This window comes from Tachysurus fulvidraco, chromosome 9, assembly GCF_022655615.1.
Source record: "Tachysurus fulvidraco isolate hzauxx_2018 chromosome 9, HZAU_PFXX_2.0, whole genome shotgun sequence".
Taxonomy (NCBI): domain Eukaryota; kingdom Metazoa; phylum Chordata; class Actinopteri; order Siluriformes; family Bagridae; genus Tachysurus; species Tachysurus fulvidraco.
The window spans coordinates 18,874,779-18,892,278 of NC_062526.1; the positions used below are offsets into that span (position 1 = coordinate 18,874,779).

At 42.5% G+C, this 17,500-nt stretch overlaps 1 protein-coding gene across 3 annotated transcripts in view; it reads left to right on the top strand.

Moving 5' to 3' along the window:
- Positions 1–263: 263 nt before the first annotated feature.
- Positions 264–17,500, top strand: part of adamts12 (ADAM metallopeptidase with thrombospondin type 1 motif, 12) — a 17,338-nt gene continuing 101 nt past the window's right edge. Inside the window, exons 1-25 of one of the 3 annotated variants that reach the window (XM_047818471.1) lie at positions 264–492; positions 1,790–2,154; positions 4,475–4,649; positions 4,825–5,024; positions 5,150–5,233; positions 5,699–5,823; positions 6,188–6,337; positions 6,582–6,725; positions 6,919–7,063; positions 7,197–7,289; positions 7,510–7,655; positions 7,992–8,161; positions 9,047–9,177; positions 9,673–9,793; positions 10,636–10,880; positions 11,081–11,222; positions 12,013–12,139; positions 12,235–12,445; positions 13,028–13,798; positions 14,033–14,170; positions 14,699–14,842; positions 15,167–15,313; positions 16,413–16,566; positions 16,654–16,759; positions 16,906–17,500. The exon at positions 16,906–17,500 is cut by the window's right edge and continues 101 nt beyond it. In XM_047818471.1, the coding sequence (XP_047674427.1) occupies positions 405–492; positions 1,790–2,154; positions 4,475–4,649; positions 4,825–5,024; positions 5,150–5,233; positions 5,699–5,823; positions 6,188–6,337; positions 6,582–6,725; positions 6,919–7,063; positions 7,197–7,289; positions 7,510–7,655; positions 7,992–8,161; positions 9,047–9,177; positions 9,673–9,793; positions 10,636–10,880; positions 11,081–11,222; positions 12,013–12,139; positions 12,235–12,445; positions 13,028–13,798; positions 14,033–14,170; positions 14,699–14,842; positions 15,167–15,313; positions 16,413–16,566; positions 16,654–16,759; positions 16,906–17,032 (4,449 nt within the window). In that variant the 5' untranslated portion in view covers positions 264–404 and the 3' untranslated portion in view covers positions 17,033–17,500. Of the gene's footprint in view, positions 493–1,789; positions 2,155–4,474; positions 4,650–4,824; positions 5,025–5,149; positions 5,234–5,698; positions 5,824–6,187; positions 6,338–6,581; positions 6,726–6,918; positions 7,064–7,196; positions 7,290–7,509; positions 7,656–7,991; positions 8,162–9,046; positions 9,178–9,672; positions 9,794–10,635; positions 10,881–11,080; positions 11,223–12,012; positions 12,140–12,234; positions 12,446–13,027; positions 13,799–14,032; positions 14,171–14,698; positions 14,843–15,166; positions 15,314–16,412; positions 16,567–16,653; positions 16,881–16,905 lie in introns of those variants that run through there. The other 2 variants (XM_027167877.2, XM_047818472.1) reach the window with 2 other exon arrangements.

Sequence of the window (17,500 nt, forward strand, 5' to 3'; positions counted from 1 at the left end):
TGCGCGTGCGCTACAGTCAGAGCTGTTGAGAGAGAAAATTAATCAACGCCGTGAGGTTTGGGACAATGTCATGTATTAATATATAAAGTGTTAATAAGATGCTAAACTGATAAATATCACAAGTTGGTGTAGCTCTCTCTCTGTCTGTCTGTCTGTCTGTCTGTCTGTCTGTCTGTCTGTCTGTCTCTCTCTCTCTCTCTCTCTCTCTCTCTACCCCCCTCCGCCTCTCTCCCACTCTCTTTCACTCTCTCTATCCCCCCTCTTTCTCCCACTCTCTATCTCTCTCTTCCACTCTCCCTCTCTCTCTCTCCCACTCTCTCTCTCTCCGCCCCTAAACTGCAGCTCCAGTTGAACCCTGCTGATCTTCTCCAGCTCCTTAGCTGCTCTTCTTCTTCTTCATCATCATGCCTCTGCAGCCGGGTGAAGCTCTTCTTCTCCTCCTGGTTCTCCACAGCTCCACATCGGACTACAGATTTCCAGATACACAGCAAGGTTCATATGTGTGTGTGTGTGTGTGTGTGTGTGTGTGTGTGTGTGTGTGTGTGTGTGTGTGTGTGTGTGTGTGTGTCTCAGCAGTCATGTGCAAAACTTTGCTCAGCATGCCCTTATAAAGCTCTCATGCATGTTTCAGCTGGGGTTCAGCAGATCACTCACAGAAGTCACAGCATGCTCGCTAACGGACGCGCAATGCAATGTAAATCACTTTCACGGTTATAACGGTTTATAAGGCGCGCCGTGTTAAATTCGGCGGATTTAAGTTTAGTGCACGGTGACTCGAGCTCGCGCACGGGCTGCGTCCCAAATCACATCACTGCCCTAAGGAGAAGTTCTTGCGCATGCACCGTTTAACCGTTTCGTGTTACGTCACGCGGTCCAGGAGGCGACGTTCCCGCCCAAATTTCAGTGTAACAGTGTAACAAACTGTAACAAACAAAGTTTGAAGGGAAATGGAGAAAAACATTATCTTTTTATATTAATGTTCACTTTTAAAGTTTCGCATTAAACAATTACACACCATGGAGCTAAAAGTATTTACATTATATAGCTAGTGAATACTACTGGTGCTAGTTAGCTAGAGGTTATGTAGCTAACCATAACAGCTAGGATAATTAGCAATTCATATTACTTCTTTATTCATCTGAATAAATCTGACTAATCATTTGGTATTTTAGCTAGAACATTTAACATTTCTTTATTGTCACTGAAAATAAAAACTGCATTTTGTATAAACGTAAGTAAGTAAAAGTATCTAGTGAAGTGATTTGCTAGTCAGTATTAGCCACTGTTTTAGGTATGTTGTGTATTACATCCTTTTAATGTCCGTCGTCTTACATGATAAAATATCATTTCACATTGTAAGGCCTGAGGAAGCGGTTGTTAGCCAGCGCTACATGCAATTATTTTGATAGTTAGTCTAAGGAATAACATTAGCACATTGCTAACAGCTAAAATGTCTCTTCGTGGATTATTATGAAAACAAAACCATGTAACAATAAATAAATCAGGAAGAACTTTCTCTAATGCCACCCTGGCTAACAGCAAACACAACATTTTTAGTTGTTTAGAGTGTGTAGAAACTTACAATCATATTTATTAAATAAAAAAGGCATGTATTTAATTATTTTATATACTTAGCTTTTGCTTGCTAGGATGGACAAATGCTAGCTATGTTTTATGTACCTGTAGGGTGTTATCATCTGTTTTTAATGTGTTACACACACAAGTGTAACTTAAAGTAAAACTCGTAGTTTTGAACATTTGTGACTGAATTGCTATTTTTTGTTTACAGAACACATGGTCAGATCACATCGAGACTTTTCCGTTGTTCACCCTGAGAAAGTGGACGCGGATGGTCGCTTCATCTCTCACACACTGTCACATCATTTTGTGAGCAGCAGGCGGCGACGGCGTGACCTGGATGTACATGACAGCAAGCGTGTGTATTACAAACTGCACTTCAGTGGAAGGGATTTAACCCTCAACCTCACCATCAACAACAACCTGCTGTCTCATGGGTACGTGTTAGAGCGCAGAACAGAGAGCAGGAGTGAAACTGGGCCTGAGGTTCACAGGGAAAACCAGTGTCACCTCATCGGCATGGTAACGGACGGAGATGTAAAGGGAACTGCTGCACTGAGCAGCTGTAACGGCCTGGTGAGCACAGGAAACCGGACACACATCATATAACCATAGTTTTTAGTGCACTACATAGTGAACATCTAGTAATTGCATCATGCAGATGAAATCACACACCACTGAACACACTTTGTGTGTGTGTGTGTGTGTGTGTGTGTGTGTGTGTGTGTGTGTGTGTGTGTGTGTGTGTGTGTGTGTGTGTGTGTGTGTGTTGTGTATATCAGGGTCTGTCCTTTTTCACAGCTGGTCTGCACAAAACAGCAGCAATAGTACACACACACACACACACACACACACATACAGACACACATACAGAGGGTTCAGTGACTCCAGCTTCCCCCAAACACCAACAAACAGAGGGTATGTTGACTGACAAAGTTAGGGAGCAAGAAAAACAGAGAGAGAGAGAGAGAGAGAGAGAGAGAGAGAGAGAGAGAGAGAGAGAGAGAGAGAGAGAGAGAGAGAGACAGGGAGTTTAGGAGTGCATTAACTTCTCCATTGCCAGTTTGAGTCATTCTGGCTGCACACAAAACTGAAAAAAATTAGATTCAGAGAGAAAAACCTAAACGCCTTTTGTGTGTGTGTGTGTGCGTGTGTTTAGCCAGTGCAGGAATGTGTCTCCCAGGAGATTTGTCTGGCTGTCAATCAGCACTGCTTTACTCCACTCCTATATTATCTCCAACTCACCCCTCCACTCCACCTCTCCCTTGTTCTCTCTTGCTGCTAGTTTTACTCTTTAACTTTTTCTCATTTTCTTTTTCATTCTTTATATTTGCATTTGTAGCTTTTCTTCCTGTGAATCAGACACATCACGGTTAGCCTGTGCCTATCTCAGGCGTCATCGGGCATCAAGGCAGGATGGACGGAGTGCCAACCCATCGCAGGGCGCACACACACACACACACACTCATTCACGCAATCACACACTACAGACAATTTTCCAGAGATGCCAATCAACCTACCATGCATGTCTTTGGACCGGGGGAGGAAACCGGAGAACCCACGAGGCACGGGGAGAATATGCAAACTCCGCACACACAAGGTGGTGGCGGGAATCGAACCCCGACCCTGGAGGTGGGTGGCTAAACTTAGCCACCATGCCCCCCCATCAAGTATTCTAATGTAATCTAATCCCTTAATCATTCCTGGGTGTTAGAGCCTGTTTCTTTGCTGTATTACTTTCCTTGCTGTAGGAAAATAATCACCATCAGGAAGTAACAGTTACTCACATCACACCACACTGTGTTTATTAATTTTACTCTCAGGAGCAGAACTCTACCTGGACGTATCCCTGAAATGCTCTGTCTCTCTCTGCTATTTTAGGACATTTTTCAGTTCAGTTTTCTCTCAGAATGTTTCACTGTAATTACTGAAACCCAAAGAACACAAACCACAGATTCACACTAACTACACAAAATAACCGTTATAAGCATTGTTTGTATTGCAGCATGTAATTTTCATGTTTCCTAACAATACATCTGGAGCACACATCAGTCCAACATCTGCAGTGTTTTACTTCATTCCATTTAGAGGACCAGCGTTTATATATATGACCATGTGTGTGTGTGTGTGTGTGTGTGTGTGTGTGTGTGTGTGTGTGTGTGTGTGTGTGTGTGTGTGTGTGTGTGTGTGTGTGTTTTATCATTCAGCCAGAGCTCTGTGTATGTATGCATCGTCAGTGTGTCTGTTTCCTGATTTACATTCATGTGGTATCCTGATGTAGGTGGATGGAGTTTGAAACAGGAACCAGGAAGTGGAACACACACACACACACACACACACACACACACACACACACACACACACACACACACACACACACACACAGGCACATACATTTTCACTTTAAGGATTTTATGTAGCAGTCAGCAAAAACATACAACAGGATTTAGTCTGATTCTCATACAGCCATAACTTACAGCTGCATTCCTTCTCACACACACACACACACACACACACACACACACACACACACACACACACACACACACACACACACACACACACACACACATACGATTAGAGAATACCAAAATGACTCTATAGAGAGTTCAGATATGTATGAATAGGCCAGTGGGGATTGCTTCTATTGCATACAAATCAGGTCACACCCATGTTACTGAGTTTTACAATCACACACACACACACACACACACACACAAAATTTTTTGGTGTGTGTGTGTGTGTGTGTGCGTGTAAGACTTGTTAACTGAAAGTGATGGATTGCTGGGTAATGATGGGTGATGATCCTGGGAACAGTTAAAACTAGCAGCAACTTGTTTCAGTGAGACTGTGAATAATTTGTGTTACTCTGTGTGTGTGTTTGTGTGTGTGATAGACAGGCATGCTCTCTCTCCCTACCGGAGTGTTCCTGATTGAACCTGTGCGAGGTCACACACTTACACTCACACACCCTCAGCAACCGCATGTCATCTATCGTAACTCAGAGTGGCTGAGTGTCAGAGCTCGCCGCAGCACACAGCATGATGTCCAGAATGCCTGTGGGGTCAAAGGTCAGGATCGGTGTATCTGTGCCCTACTTGTTATTATCTTAATGTGTACATTATCATGAATTCTGTTTTATGTTTATTTAAGCTGACATTTGTGTGTGTGTGTGTGTGTGTGTGTGTGTGTGTGTGTGTGTGTGTGTGTGTGTGTGTGTGTGTGTGTGTGTGTGTGATATCACAGACAGTCCGGAGCACTCTAAGCAGAAAGAACATGAAAGGGAGCGCTGGGAGCGAGAGCATCGAGGTCCAGACCAAGTTCGGAGTCGGCGTTCAGTGAGTACAGAGCGCTGGGTGGAGACGATGGTGGTGGCCGACTCCAAAATGCTGCAGTACCATGGCAACAACAATGTAGAGAACTATATCTTCACTGTCCTGAACATGGTGATAAACCCAGACAGAACAATCCACAGACTCTGAAACAGAATCTACTGATACTGCTAATAATATTTATGTAAATTCAGATAGTAGGTTTACACGTGTGTGTGTCTCTGTGTGTGTTATTACAGGTGGCAGGTATTTACCATGATGCCAGTATCGGCAATGCGATCCACATTGTTCTCGTGCGACTCATACTGCTGCAGTCAGAAGAGGTACAAACACGCTGTTCATCCCTCAGGAGTCATGATTCAAAATACAAAATACTTAAAAAAACTGAGTTTATTGAGTCGAAATGGTTAAGACTCCTGAGATTACCGGGATTGGTTAATTGACTTATTTTCACTTAATCTGTTATTTAATCTGAATCTGTTAGAACTGATCTGTTCTGGGTCACTAATAAGTTTTATTTAGCTGAATGAATCATTACTATTTAATCACACATCAGTATATAAGTGTCTGTGAAAGGAAACAGTAAACATGCAGTTTTCTGGAACATTATTGATTTCCTGTTTAATTCAAATTAAACACTGCACTCCTGTACACCCTGTAAGAGGTTATCTTTCTATCTTACAAATTCTAAAAAAGTTATTCTTTATTCCACTAAAATATATGTATTTAAAAACACAGGTAGCAAAAAATTTTGGCACCCTTAAGAATATGCATGTGCATGTTGTCAGAAAGGTCTGAAGATCGTCCATCATGCAGATTCCACTCTGACCAGTTTCTGTAGCTGGCAGAAGAACCTGAACCCTCAGAGCGACACACATCCTGCACACCACGACGTTGCTGTGCTCATAACAAGGTAAAAATCTGCACTACCTGATTCATACACTCTAAAAAAATAGAATTTAGCACAATTAAGTACTACGTGAAAAATCTGAAAAAGTTCAAATACATTTTACATAGACATTCTTTCACCCTGAAACTTTTATACATCGTCTATAAAAATGAACAAATACTAATCTGTATGTGCATTATCAAATTGAATAGAATCTAAATCTGTGAGGTTTTTTTAATGGTCTGTTCCTGTTTTGTTTTAATCCTCATTCAGAAGCCTGCTATCTACACTAGAATTCAGTACAAAAATATACACAAAGACGCCCTGAAGTGTGTTTGTGTGTGTGTGTGTGTGTGTGTGTGTGTGTGTGTGTGTGTGTGTGTGTTAGGAAGGATATCTGTGCAGGTAAGAACCAGCCATGTGAAACACTCGGACTCTCTCACCTGTCTGGTATGTGTCAACCTCACCGCTCCTGTAACATCAACGAGGACTCGGGACTCCCTGTAGCTTTCACCATCGCACATGAGCTCGGACACAGGTGTGTGTGTGTTTGTGTGTGTGTGTTTTTGTATGTGTGTGGTTTTGAAATGCAGAATGATGGTCAGTGGATTGATGTGTATGTGTGTGTGTGGTCTTGGGATTCAGCATGATGGTCAGCTGATTGATGTGTGTGTGTGTGTGTGTGTGTGTGTGTGTGTGTGTGTGTGTGTGTGTGTGTGTGTGTGTGTGTGTGTGTGTGTGCGTGCGTGCGTGCGTGCGTGCGTGCGTGTGTGTGTGTGTAGTTTTGGGATTCAGCATGATGGTCAGGGGAATGACTGTGAGCTGGTGGGTCGTGCTCCCTTCATCATGTCTCGTCAGCTTCAGTACGACTCATCACCTCTCACCTGGTCTACTTGCAGCAAGCAGTACATCACACACTTCCTTGAGTGAGTAAACATGCACACAGACACACACACAAACACATACATTTCCCATCTTTGTATACCTGTTGGAAGATACTTCTCTACAGACTTCTCTCTCAATCTCTCTTTCTTTCTTTCTCTCTCTCTCTCTCTCTCTCTCTCTCTCTCTCTCTCTCTCTCTCTCTCTCTCTTCCCCCCCCCCCCCCCCCCTTTTCAGTCGTGGTTGGGGTTTTTGTTTAGATGATCGCCCATCTAGGAAGGACATGATGATGGCTCTTGTTGCCCCGGGGGTGAGGTACACTCGGCAGCACCAGTGTCAGATGCAGTACGGACCCAATGCCACTCTCTGTCCTGAAACTGATGTAAGAACTCTTTTAACTCTTCTCACACTTCAGAGCCACAGGAGAACTTTAATCAGTTTTTCCTGGACAGAGTGTCAGGATACTTCAGTGAGTGTTCTGAGTGTTTACTGTTCCATGCTGTGTGTCTCTGCAGAATGTCTGTCAGATTCTCTGGTGCTCAGTGGACGGTTCTTGTCGCTCCAAACTGGACGCACCCATAGATGGAACCAAGTGTGGGCCAAAGAAGGTAAGAGAGGACACACACACATGCACAAACACACACACTAAATCATCAAATATGAAGAACATTGTCTTTGATCTTTTTATAACTTTGATATTACAGAATCATCTTTTATTACTGAATCATTTAATATTTAACATTTATCATGATATATATCACATCTGATTGATGTGTGTGACCTTCAAATATCAATGTGTGTGTGTGTGTGTGTGTGTGTGCATGCTAGTGGTGTATCTCAGGTGAGTGTGTGGTGGTTGGGAAGTTACCTGAGACAGTGAATGGTGGGTGGGGACAGTGGAGCACCTGGTCTCACTGCTCTCGCACCTGTGGTTCCGGCGTCCAATCAGCAGATAGAGAGTGTGACAAGCCGAAGTAGGACACTTCCTTCATCTCATCCTTCATCTCTTCAGTTAAACTTGTTCATGTTTAACATCTCTCTCTCTCTCTCTTTCCCTCTCTCTCTCTCTCTCTCTCTCTCTCTCTCTCTCTCACACTCTCTCTCTTTCACATTCTCTCTCTCTCTTTCACTCTCTCTCTTTCTTTCACTCTTTCTCTTTCATTCTCTCTTTCACTCTGTCTTTCACTCTCTCTCTTTCTCTTTCACTCTCTCTCTTTCACTCTCTCTCTCTCTCTCTCTCTCTCTCTCTCTCTCTCTCTCTCTCTCTCTCTCTCTCTCACACACACACACACACACACACACTCTCTCAGGCCAGCGTTTGGAGGGAAGTACTGTACAGGTGAGCGGAAGCGCTACAGGATATGTAACACTGTGCCGTGTGTTAAGAAGAAGCCGTCGTTTCGAGACATGCAGTGCAGTGAGTTTGATACGGTTCCGTACCACAACCAGCTGTACCAGTGGATCCCCATCAGCAGACACAGTAATCTCAACACTTCACATCAAACACATTTCACACACACTAATAACTAATAAATCACTAAAACCCTCAGGGAACCCGGGCTGATTTCCAGTCAATTCTGTTTTCCTGTCCAACACCCAGAAAACGTTAAAGCTGTCAGAAGCCTCAGTGAAAACACCAGTAAGTGTGTGTAGACCCCGAGTGTAAGTTCCTGGGCATTTAAGGGGTTAAATAAAGAGCATCACAGGACATTCACCTCGTGCTGCCTCATGAGTGACTTCCTGCTGCACTGCTTATTACATAAATGCTGTGTAGTGAACTCTAAATTGTGTAAACTCGGGATCTCTTCAGGATCACAGCTCTTAATGCATTAGTTCCAGCGGTGCTTTAATTCCTGAGGTCAGTGAAACGGTCAAGGTAAATCATGGTGTTAACACTACTGTGAGGCTGAGCAGTGATCCTGCAGAGCTTAGTGTAGGTCACATGATCCAGACCACATGATCAGCTCACACTCACACACACACACACACACTCACACACACGCACACGGCAGAATTAGAGTAAATGTCATATGTTAAGCTGTGTAAAGACAGAGTACACTGGTAATTATTTTAGATTCAACAGCTGAGAATAAAAACCTGTAATGTTCCACTGCAGCAGCTTTGCTCTGGTCCAGATGACCATAATGATCAGCGAGTGCATCAGAGCTTTTAGAGCACACTGCAGAAACTTTCAAACCTTTCCGTAATTTTGTATAAATATTTTATTCTGTATGTGTGTGAGGTTGTGTAAATGCTTTAAAACAGATCTAATCTCTCTCTCTGTCTCTCTCTCTCTCTCTCTCTCTCTCTCTCTCTCTCTCTCTCTCTCTCTCTCTCTCTCTCTCTCTCTGTCTTTCTCTCTCAGGTAATCCATGTGAGTTGCACTGCAGGCCTGATGATGAGGATTTCTCAGAAAGGATGTTGGATGCTGTGACTGATGGAACTCCATGTTTCTCCAACAGCAGCAGGAGCATCTGCATCAATGGTGTGTGCAAGGTAGAGTGGCTGGGTGTGGCTTACCCTCCGTGTGTGTGTGTGTGTGTGTGTGTGTGTGTGTGTGTGTGTGTGTGTGTGTGTGTGTGTGTGTGTGTTTTCTATTACATTATAGCAGCTAGAAACAGACCTACCACCTCACCAGCCTCTCTTTTTTCTCTCTATTGAAGTTAACAAGAGAAAATAAATCATTAAGACCCTGGAGTCTTGGTACCCATTTCTCCCTACAGAAAACAGAAACATACTTTAATAACGTGTCCCTGTGAATGAGCTAGTGACATGGATCAGATTAAGTGTGTTAATGTGTGCTGTGCAGCTGCTGTAGTTTTAATTGCTGTCAGCAATTAATCAGCACATGACAACCAATCAGAGTCCAGAATTGAAATACAGCACTTTAAAAAATTTATTTTTTTTTCTAAAAGGCGTGTGTGTGTGTGTGTGTGTGTGTGTGTGTGTGTGTGTGTGTGTGTGTGTGTGTGTGTGTGTGTGTGTGTGTAGGAGGTAGGCTGTGATTATGCAATAAACTCAAAGGCTGAGGAGGATCAGTGTGGTGTGTGTCTGGGTGATGGCTCCAGCTGTGAGACACTGAATGACACTTACACACAAAGAGAAGGATATGGTACGTGATACACACATACTGTAATCACACACCTGAAGCACATCTCAGGTATAGATTCAATTCAACTCATATTTATTTGTATAGCGCTTTTAACAATGGACATTGTCTCAAGCAGCTTTACAGAACACAGGAAGCATGATACAAAAAAGTGTAATATTATATAAAAATTAATATAATACAAAAATTCAAGATTAATATTAGAAACATTTACATTTTTATTTTTATTAATCCCCAATGAGCAACCCTGTGGCTGAGGTGACTGTGGCAAGGAAAAACTCACTTAGATGGAAAAGGAGGAAATCTTGACTTAGATGGGAACTCATCCTAATTTGGGTGACACTGGAGGGTGTGAATATAAATATACAGTCTGACAATCGTGCATTGATGAGGAGGTGGTTGTCCTCAAAGACCACAATGTTCAAATACTTTATGAAGTGGAATCCAACTTGAGCTGGTACATTTCTAGATGCCTCAGGATCCTCACAGGTTTGGCCTCATCTCAATGAAGGTCCAAAATCTTTATGATATGGAACACAACTGGAGCTGGTACAATCTCTGGATGCCTCGGGATGTGTAAAAAAAGAGAAACAGTATAGAGATATTAGCATAGCTGCTGTTCATAATATTAGAAAGCACTAGATGATAATGTACATGTACTAGAGCACAAGATTATGGGAAGTATTATGTGTAAGCCTGACTAAAGCGGTGGGTCATTAATCTAAATAAGGCAAATAGCTTTCAGTGTATGTGTGTGTGTGTGTGTGTGTGTGTGTGTGTGTGTGTGTGTGTGTGTGTGTGTGTGTGTGTGTGTGTGTGTGTGTGTGTGTGTGTGTGTGTTTCAGGTTATACAGACATGGTACTGATTCCTGAGGGAGCGAGGGATATAGTGATACAGGAAGTGGAGGAAGCAGCAAACTTTCTGGCTGTGCGTGCAGCAAATTCTGATAAATATTACCTGAACGGCAATTACATCATCCAGTGGAACGGTGAGTACCAAGTGGGCGGAGTCAAGTTCTACTATGAACGCAGCGGCAATCTGGAGAACCTCACATCACCTGGGCCTACAAAGGAACCCATTATAGTGCAGGTACACATACACACACACACACACACACACACACGCACACACACACACACACACACACACACACACACACACACACACACACACACACACAAGATAACATTACTGTGTCTATGAATGTTAATTTAGTTTTTAATGTTGTTTCAGTTTTAGGTTGTTGTGACTTTTGTGATTTTGTTATTTCTGTCTTTGTTTTTATTCAGCTGCTGTTTCAGGAGACGAACCCTGGTGTACGGTACGGGTTCATAGTGAAGAAGAACAGCTCAGCGGAGAACGATCTGCTGGAGCCTCAGTACATCTGGAAATATGGAGCCTGGACTGACTGTAGCGTCTCCTGTGGACAAGGTGATAATGACAACAGCAATACAGCACAAAGTACAATTAGAGAACTACAAACACATGCAGTGATGAGATCAGGAATAAAACATGTAAAAGCTTTCTCAGACCTAAACAACTTAATATTGTTGTTAAATACAATAAAATTTACACATAGAAACAAACAATCAACACAAACAATCAACACAAACTCCACATGAGATATTTTTATTCCTGTACAAGGAAATTATTATTATTGTGCTTTGAACTCAACAATCATGAGTAATATTTCACTGTGAAACAAGTAAGTACTTTATCATCAACAAATAGAATAAATCATGTAAAAACTGCACATTCACATTAACATTGCTGATTTACAGCAAACAGCAGGCGTGTTTATCTTAATTAGATATAAGTTATTTGACTATATAGGGCCTATTTTTCTCTTAACCCCTTATGTCTCTCATCACACCTCACAGAATCCTACATTAAACACAACATAAAACATTAAACACACTCAGAAGTTCAGCTGAAGCCCTGAAACGTTGCAGTTTGGAGCTTCAGGTGGTACTTTGACCTGAACAGTCTCTCACTCCTCTGGTCCTTGACTGACATCTAGTGGGAAATGTAGAGCCAAAACTCTGGTTCGAGACTGTTTCTGGAAATCTAGTGTGTTATATTTGTGTTAGGATTCTGATAAAGATGGAGTAAATTGCTGTTAAATCAGGTTTAATATCTTTGGGTCAAGAATTTGCACTGAAGTGCATTGTGGGTGTAGCTTTCTCACCTGTGTGCTTTATAACAACCCCTGGACCTGTAGGTGAGCAGCAGCAGCCGGTGCGGTGTTTTCGAGCTGGTGTTGGAGTGGTGGATGAGGAGCTGTGTGATCTGAACTCTCGACCTGATGACAGACATCGCCACTGTAAGAACATGGAGTGTCCTGCCAGGTCTGTGTCAAACTTCTTATTTCAAATGAAGCACATTATGTTCTCTGTATGTAACAGCATGAACTATATCCATGAACTATAACCATAATCACTAGGTGGTGGGTAGGAGGATGGCAGTCGTGTTCCGCCTCCTGCGGTTCTGATGGAATAAGAAAGCGCACAGTTCTGTGTGTTAGAACCGTGGCTGGAGAGGAGAGAGTGCTGCACCCTGGAGACTGCAAGAAACTCCCCAAACCCAAAGCAGCTCTGGCCTGCAACCGCAATGTGACCTGTGGCTCAGCCTGGGCTGTGGGAAACTGGAGCCAGGTGAGAACCCTAACACTAGGGATCCAGACACTAATCACATGCTTATGGGAGACTAGAACATGTACTCATTAAATTCCTTGATCAATAGATGGGATTCACTAGATCACTGGATTATGGAGTCTTTGGATCTTATCTAACTTCCTTTCAACACACTTATATGTCATATATGCCATAGTCCACATAATCCCATGCTCTTTGTTTATAATGATTCATAATCTCACTCTCTGGTGTTTATAATGATTGATAATTCCATTCTCAGTGTATATACTGACTTAGAATCCTACTCTCAGTCTTTTTAATGATTTTTAATCCCACTCTGGTGTCACCCAGATGAGGATGAGGTTCCATTTTCAGTCTGGTTCCTCTAAAGGTTTCTCCCTCATATCATTTTAGGCACGTTTTTTGCCACACCATCATCACCTCTGACTCACTAATTAAAAATAAATTGATACATTTCTGAAGGCAGATATTTCATAAAGTGAGTTTACTTGATGTTTGCGTTAATGTGTATGTGTGTGTAATCACTGTGCTAACTTGAGTGTGAATAGAGTGTGTGAGCGGAATGTCTTGTTTCTCCTGCAGTGTTCTCTGACCTGTGGTGGAGGAGTGAAGTCTCGTCGCGTCAAGTGTGTCATGGAACCCCAAAGCCACTGTGACCCCATCACCCGACCTCGATCCACAACCTTCTGTAACCTCCAGAGCTGCATCAGAACCCGACCACAACCTTTGACCCCAACTCCAGCTCATGATCCTGATGACCTCACGTCTGCTCCCACACCCTCACCGTACACACCCACTGTGAGCACTTCACACACTCCGAGTGTGTTACATGAAGATGATCAGGATTTCATCTTGGTTAATAACAGCAGTGTAGAAGCTGAAACACACAAGGTTGAGGATGAGCATGTGGATGAGGATGAGGAGGGCAGTTCAGACCTGCAGCAGCCCACTGAAAGATCACTGTACACACCTGGCTATGACTACATCATGGAGGATGAGAGAGAGGACATGTTCAATGTTCACACTCCTGTCAGCACTATACACACTCTTCAGACCACGACACAACCAAACGACGCAACAGCTACACACATACTGATTACAACAACAAAACCAGCTAAGACAAGAACAATCACACACACACTTTTGACCACGACTACTTTACTGACCACTAAAGCATCATCAAAAAAAATAACTCACAGAACCTCCAAGGCCCAAGTGAGACCACACAGCCCCCCACATACACATACAGTGAGGAAGAAGAACGGACACACAGCCAGAAACCCCAGCAGAACCACAGAAACACCAGGAAGCAAGAACACAGGGGTGTTCTGGGTTGTGGGCAACTGGAGTGAGGTAAAGATGTTTTAAGTGTTTCAATCACACACTGACACCGATGTTAGTCTCATCACAAAACTCACTAATCTTTATTGTAGAAAATTAATCCTCACCTTCTGACCAGTCACAATCCAGTACCGAACAGAAGCCTGGAGGCAGTGATAGTGTTCTCACTATGTATTACCCTGCTGTGGTTTTATTTATTTTTGTTTTTTTAACTGTATCTTTTTTCATTGTGTGTGTATATGTCAGTGTTCTACTTCCTGTGGACTGGGAGCAGTGTGGAGGTCAGTTGTGTGTAGTTCTGGTCAGGATTCTGACTGCAGCAGCACAGCAAGACCTGAACCTGCACAACACTGTAACCTTCAACCCTGTGCTGTATGGAAAAAGGTAACACACACACGCACGCACACACACACATGAGTCGAATCCACTGCAGATTATATGTTAAGCATCGACTAGAATCTACAAGTTCAGCTGAATGACAGATAAACAGAAGTAAATTGTTCTTTCAAGACATTTTAACAGAACTGCTGTTTTAAAAAATTCCATGGCTTACCTTTATTAGCCCTATTAGTACTGACAGAGACAGGTTTACGGTAAAGTTTTGCATTTTACATGAAATAAAAACAATCAAGATTGTCTGAAAATATCACATTCAGAGTAAAAACATTGTAAAGGGTTGTGTTTTTTTGTGTAAGGGTTGTGTTCTTCTAGGTCCACCCAAAGAACCTATGAGGATCCTTCTGTTCTGTCCAGCTATTTAATCCTTTCAGTGTTTGGAATATAATGTTACAGTAGAAGTTAATATAAAGAAAGATTTTATCACACAGACATTGTGGGGAACTGTGCACTGAACTTATTCCTGTGTGTGTGTGTGTGTGTGTGGGTATGTGTGTGTGTGGGTGTACGTGTCAGTGTGTTGACGGCTGTGTCAGTGGTCTGAAGTACAGGGATGTGCAGTGTGTGGACTCTCAGAGTGGGCGAGTTCTGAGACCGTTTCACTGCTCAGAGCAACCATCACCTCCTACAGTGCAATGGAAACACACACGCTGGGGACAGGTACACACACTCACACACATGCATGTGCAAACACCCGCACGTATATACACTCACACACAAACACACACACGCACACAGACACACTCAGGCACTCACGCAGTCACACACACTCAATCATACTCACACACACACACACTAACACACAAGCACACACACACACACACTCATACTCACACACACATGCACTCATACTCACACACTCATTCACACACACACTGAAATCACAGACTATGTTGTTGGTCATTTCATTAAATGACATCAGGATGTAAATGTCATCTTTATTGAAGATTAATTAATATTTTGTTTTCTGTGTGTGATTGTCAGTGCTCTCAGAGTTGTGGAAGTGGAGTGATGGAGCGCTCTGTGTTTTGTCCAGAACCTGGACGCTGTGACGCAAGTCTCAGACCTGAAAGCTCCGCCCCCTGTAACTTGCAGCCATGTGTGTCGTGGGCTACTGAACCCTGGCAGCAGGTCACTATCACTGTTACTCATCTAATACAGCAGGAATGAATTATAAAAGCACATGCTGTAGTGTTTTATTCCTTATACACAACAGCAGCTTAAGACACACTACACACTCCGCGTGTGCAGGAAACTAACGTTCAAGTTCACTAAATAATATTTTTTTAAAAATGTTTGCTACTGTTAGGGATATTAGCATATGCATATTGACAGGATGATGTGGAGGTGTGTCCTAATTTGTATATTCTTGTGCTCCTATAGATGTTAAGGATGATGCGTATAGATGTTTATTTTATTAGCATGGGCGTAAATTTCATTTAACAGTAGGGGGACAATAAATAAATATAAAATTTCTCATGAGCAATTTTTGAAGGGGGACACAAATAATACAGTCAAATTGTACTTATAAAGAAATGTCCCCACAGTGAAAAACTTTTATCATTCTTATTGTAGCATGGAGAGTGTGTCATTATGGTTATTTTCAAAGTTTTTCTCGACGGCTTTGGCGTGTTAGTTACAGTGCACTATGTAACAAGCTATTGTAAACAAGCTAACGTTAACTAGATAAGTAATATTTTAATCGCTAATATAGCAGATTCATGGAAAATTACATCCGTAATCAGCATTTTTGCCGCAACTAATTTATGAATGAGTCTGCATCAACTACATTAAAGAGAATCGCTTTATTTAAAGTGAATAAAATCCCCTACTTAATGGAGTTGAACATGAATTGAGCAGCAGCCACACACCTGACTCGTGTGTGCAGAGTAGGTGAGATGACCTGGGGAAAAAAGGCAGTGGGTCAAACCACTGTGAGGAAGGGGAGGGGGGACTCAACTGTTTCTAAATGCATTTTTGCATTTATTTTTCTACTTACACAATTATTTAGGTATACATACATATATTTTTCACAATAGAGAGTGCGATATTTTTCAAATAATTTTTTTTGGGGGGGACAATCCTCGGATGGGGGGGGGGGCATTTCCCCTCCGTCCGTCCGTCCGTCCCCCCGGATTTACGCCCATGTTTTATAGTGTGTGTGTGTGTGTGTGTGTGTGTGTGTGTGTGTGTGTGTGTGTGTGTGTGTGTGTGTGTGTGTGTGTGTCAGTGTTCAAAGAGCTGTGGTGGAGGTGTACAGAAGCGTTTGATCAGGTGTGTAAGTGAGGCATCAGGAGAAGAGGTGAAGAGCTCACTGTGTCTGAAAAACGACAAACCTGAGAGTTTCCGCACGTGTGGTGACGAGGAGTGCAGAGCTGAGCGAGGTACACTGCGACAACAACAACACAATTACACATGTATTACACATTTATACATGGCCATTACAGTTAAAGTGTATGTGTGTGTTTCAGTGTGTAAGAGAAACAGCATGTCCACTGGCTTCTGCTCCACACTGAAGTTGCTCGGTCGCTGTGTCCTGAACTCCGTCCGTAAGCAGTGCTGCCTCACCTGTGCAATGTAATCATCAGCACCCAGACTGAAAAATACTGAAACATAAGCACACACACAAGCACACACACTCACACACACACACACACACACACACACACACACACACACACACACACGTAATTTACTTGAAGCCTGTGTGTTTGTTTTTAAAGCTGCAGCCTGGAGCACAGAGAATCAACAGCTTACAGCACAAGTGTCAGCTTTATCAATATTTTTATATATCTTTTTATAATAAGCCCCAAAGCTCGAATCCACTTTAGCATTAAACTGTATGTATAAGTGTGTGTGTGTGTGTATGCGTGTGTTTTTGTGTGCATGCGTGTGTGTGTATGCTTGTGTGTATGTGTGTGTGTGTTTTTGGGTGTGTATGCATGTGTTTTTGTGTGTGCGTGTGTATGCGTCTGTGTGTGTGCGTGTGTGTGAAGCTCCCTGGGTGTTATTAAATGTGGTTACTGGGTGAGTGAGCTGTTGTCGAGTTCATTAATTATCACTAAAGAGTTAGATGAGAGTTATTAGATGTGGTTAATGTGTTGATTAGCAAGTTAATGGGTAAGGATGAAATGTCACAGGTGTTGATTAGTGTGTTAATGAATAAGGATGAGGTGGTGCAGGTCATCCCTCTCTGACCTACCAAAGAGAACAGAACTTTTTTATCCTGAATCTTTTATAATGAATCTTTTTTCATTTCATCATGAATGTTTTAAGATTCGTTCTTTCTGGATCTTTTTACTTTATATCATTTCTTTC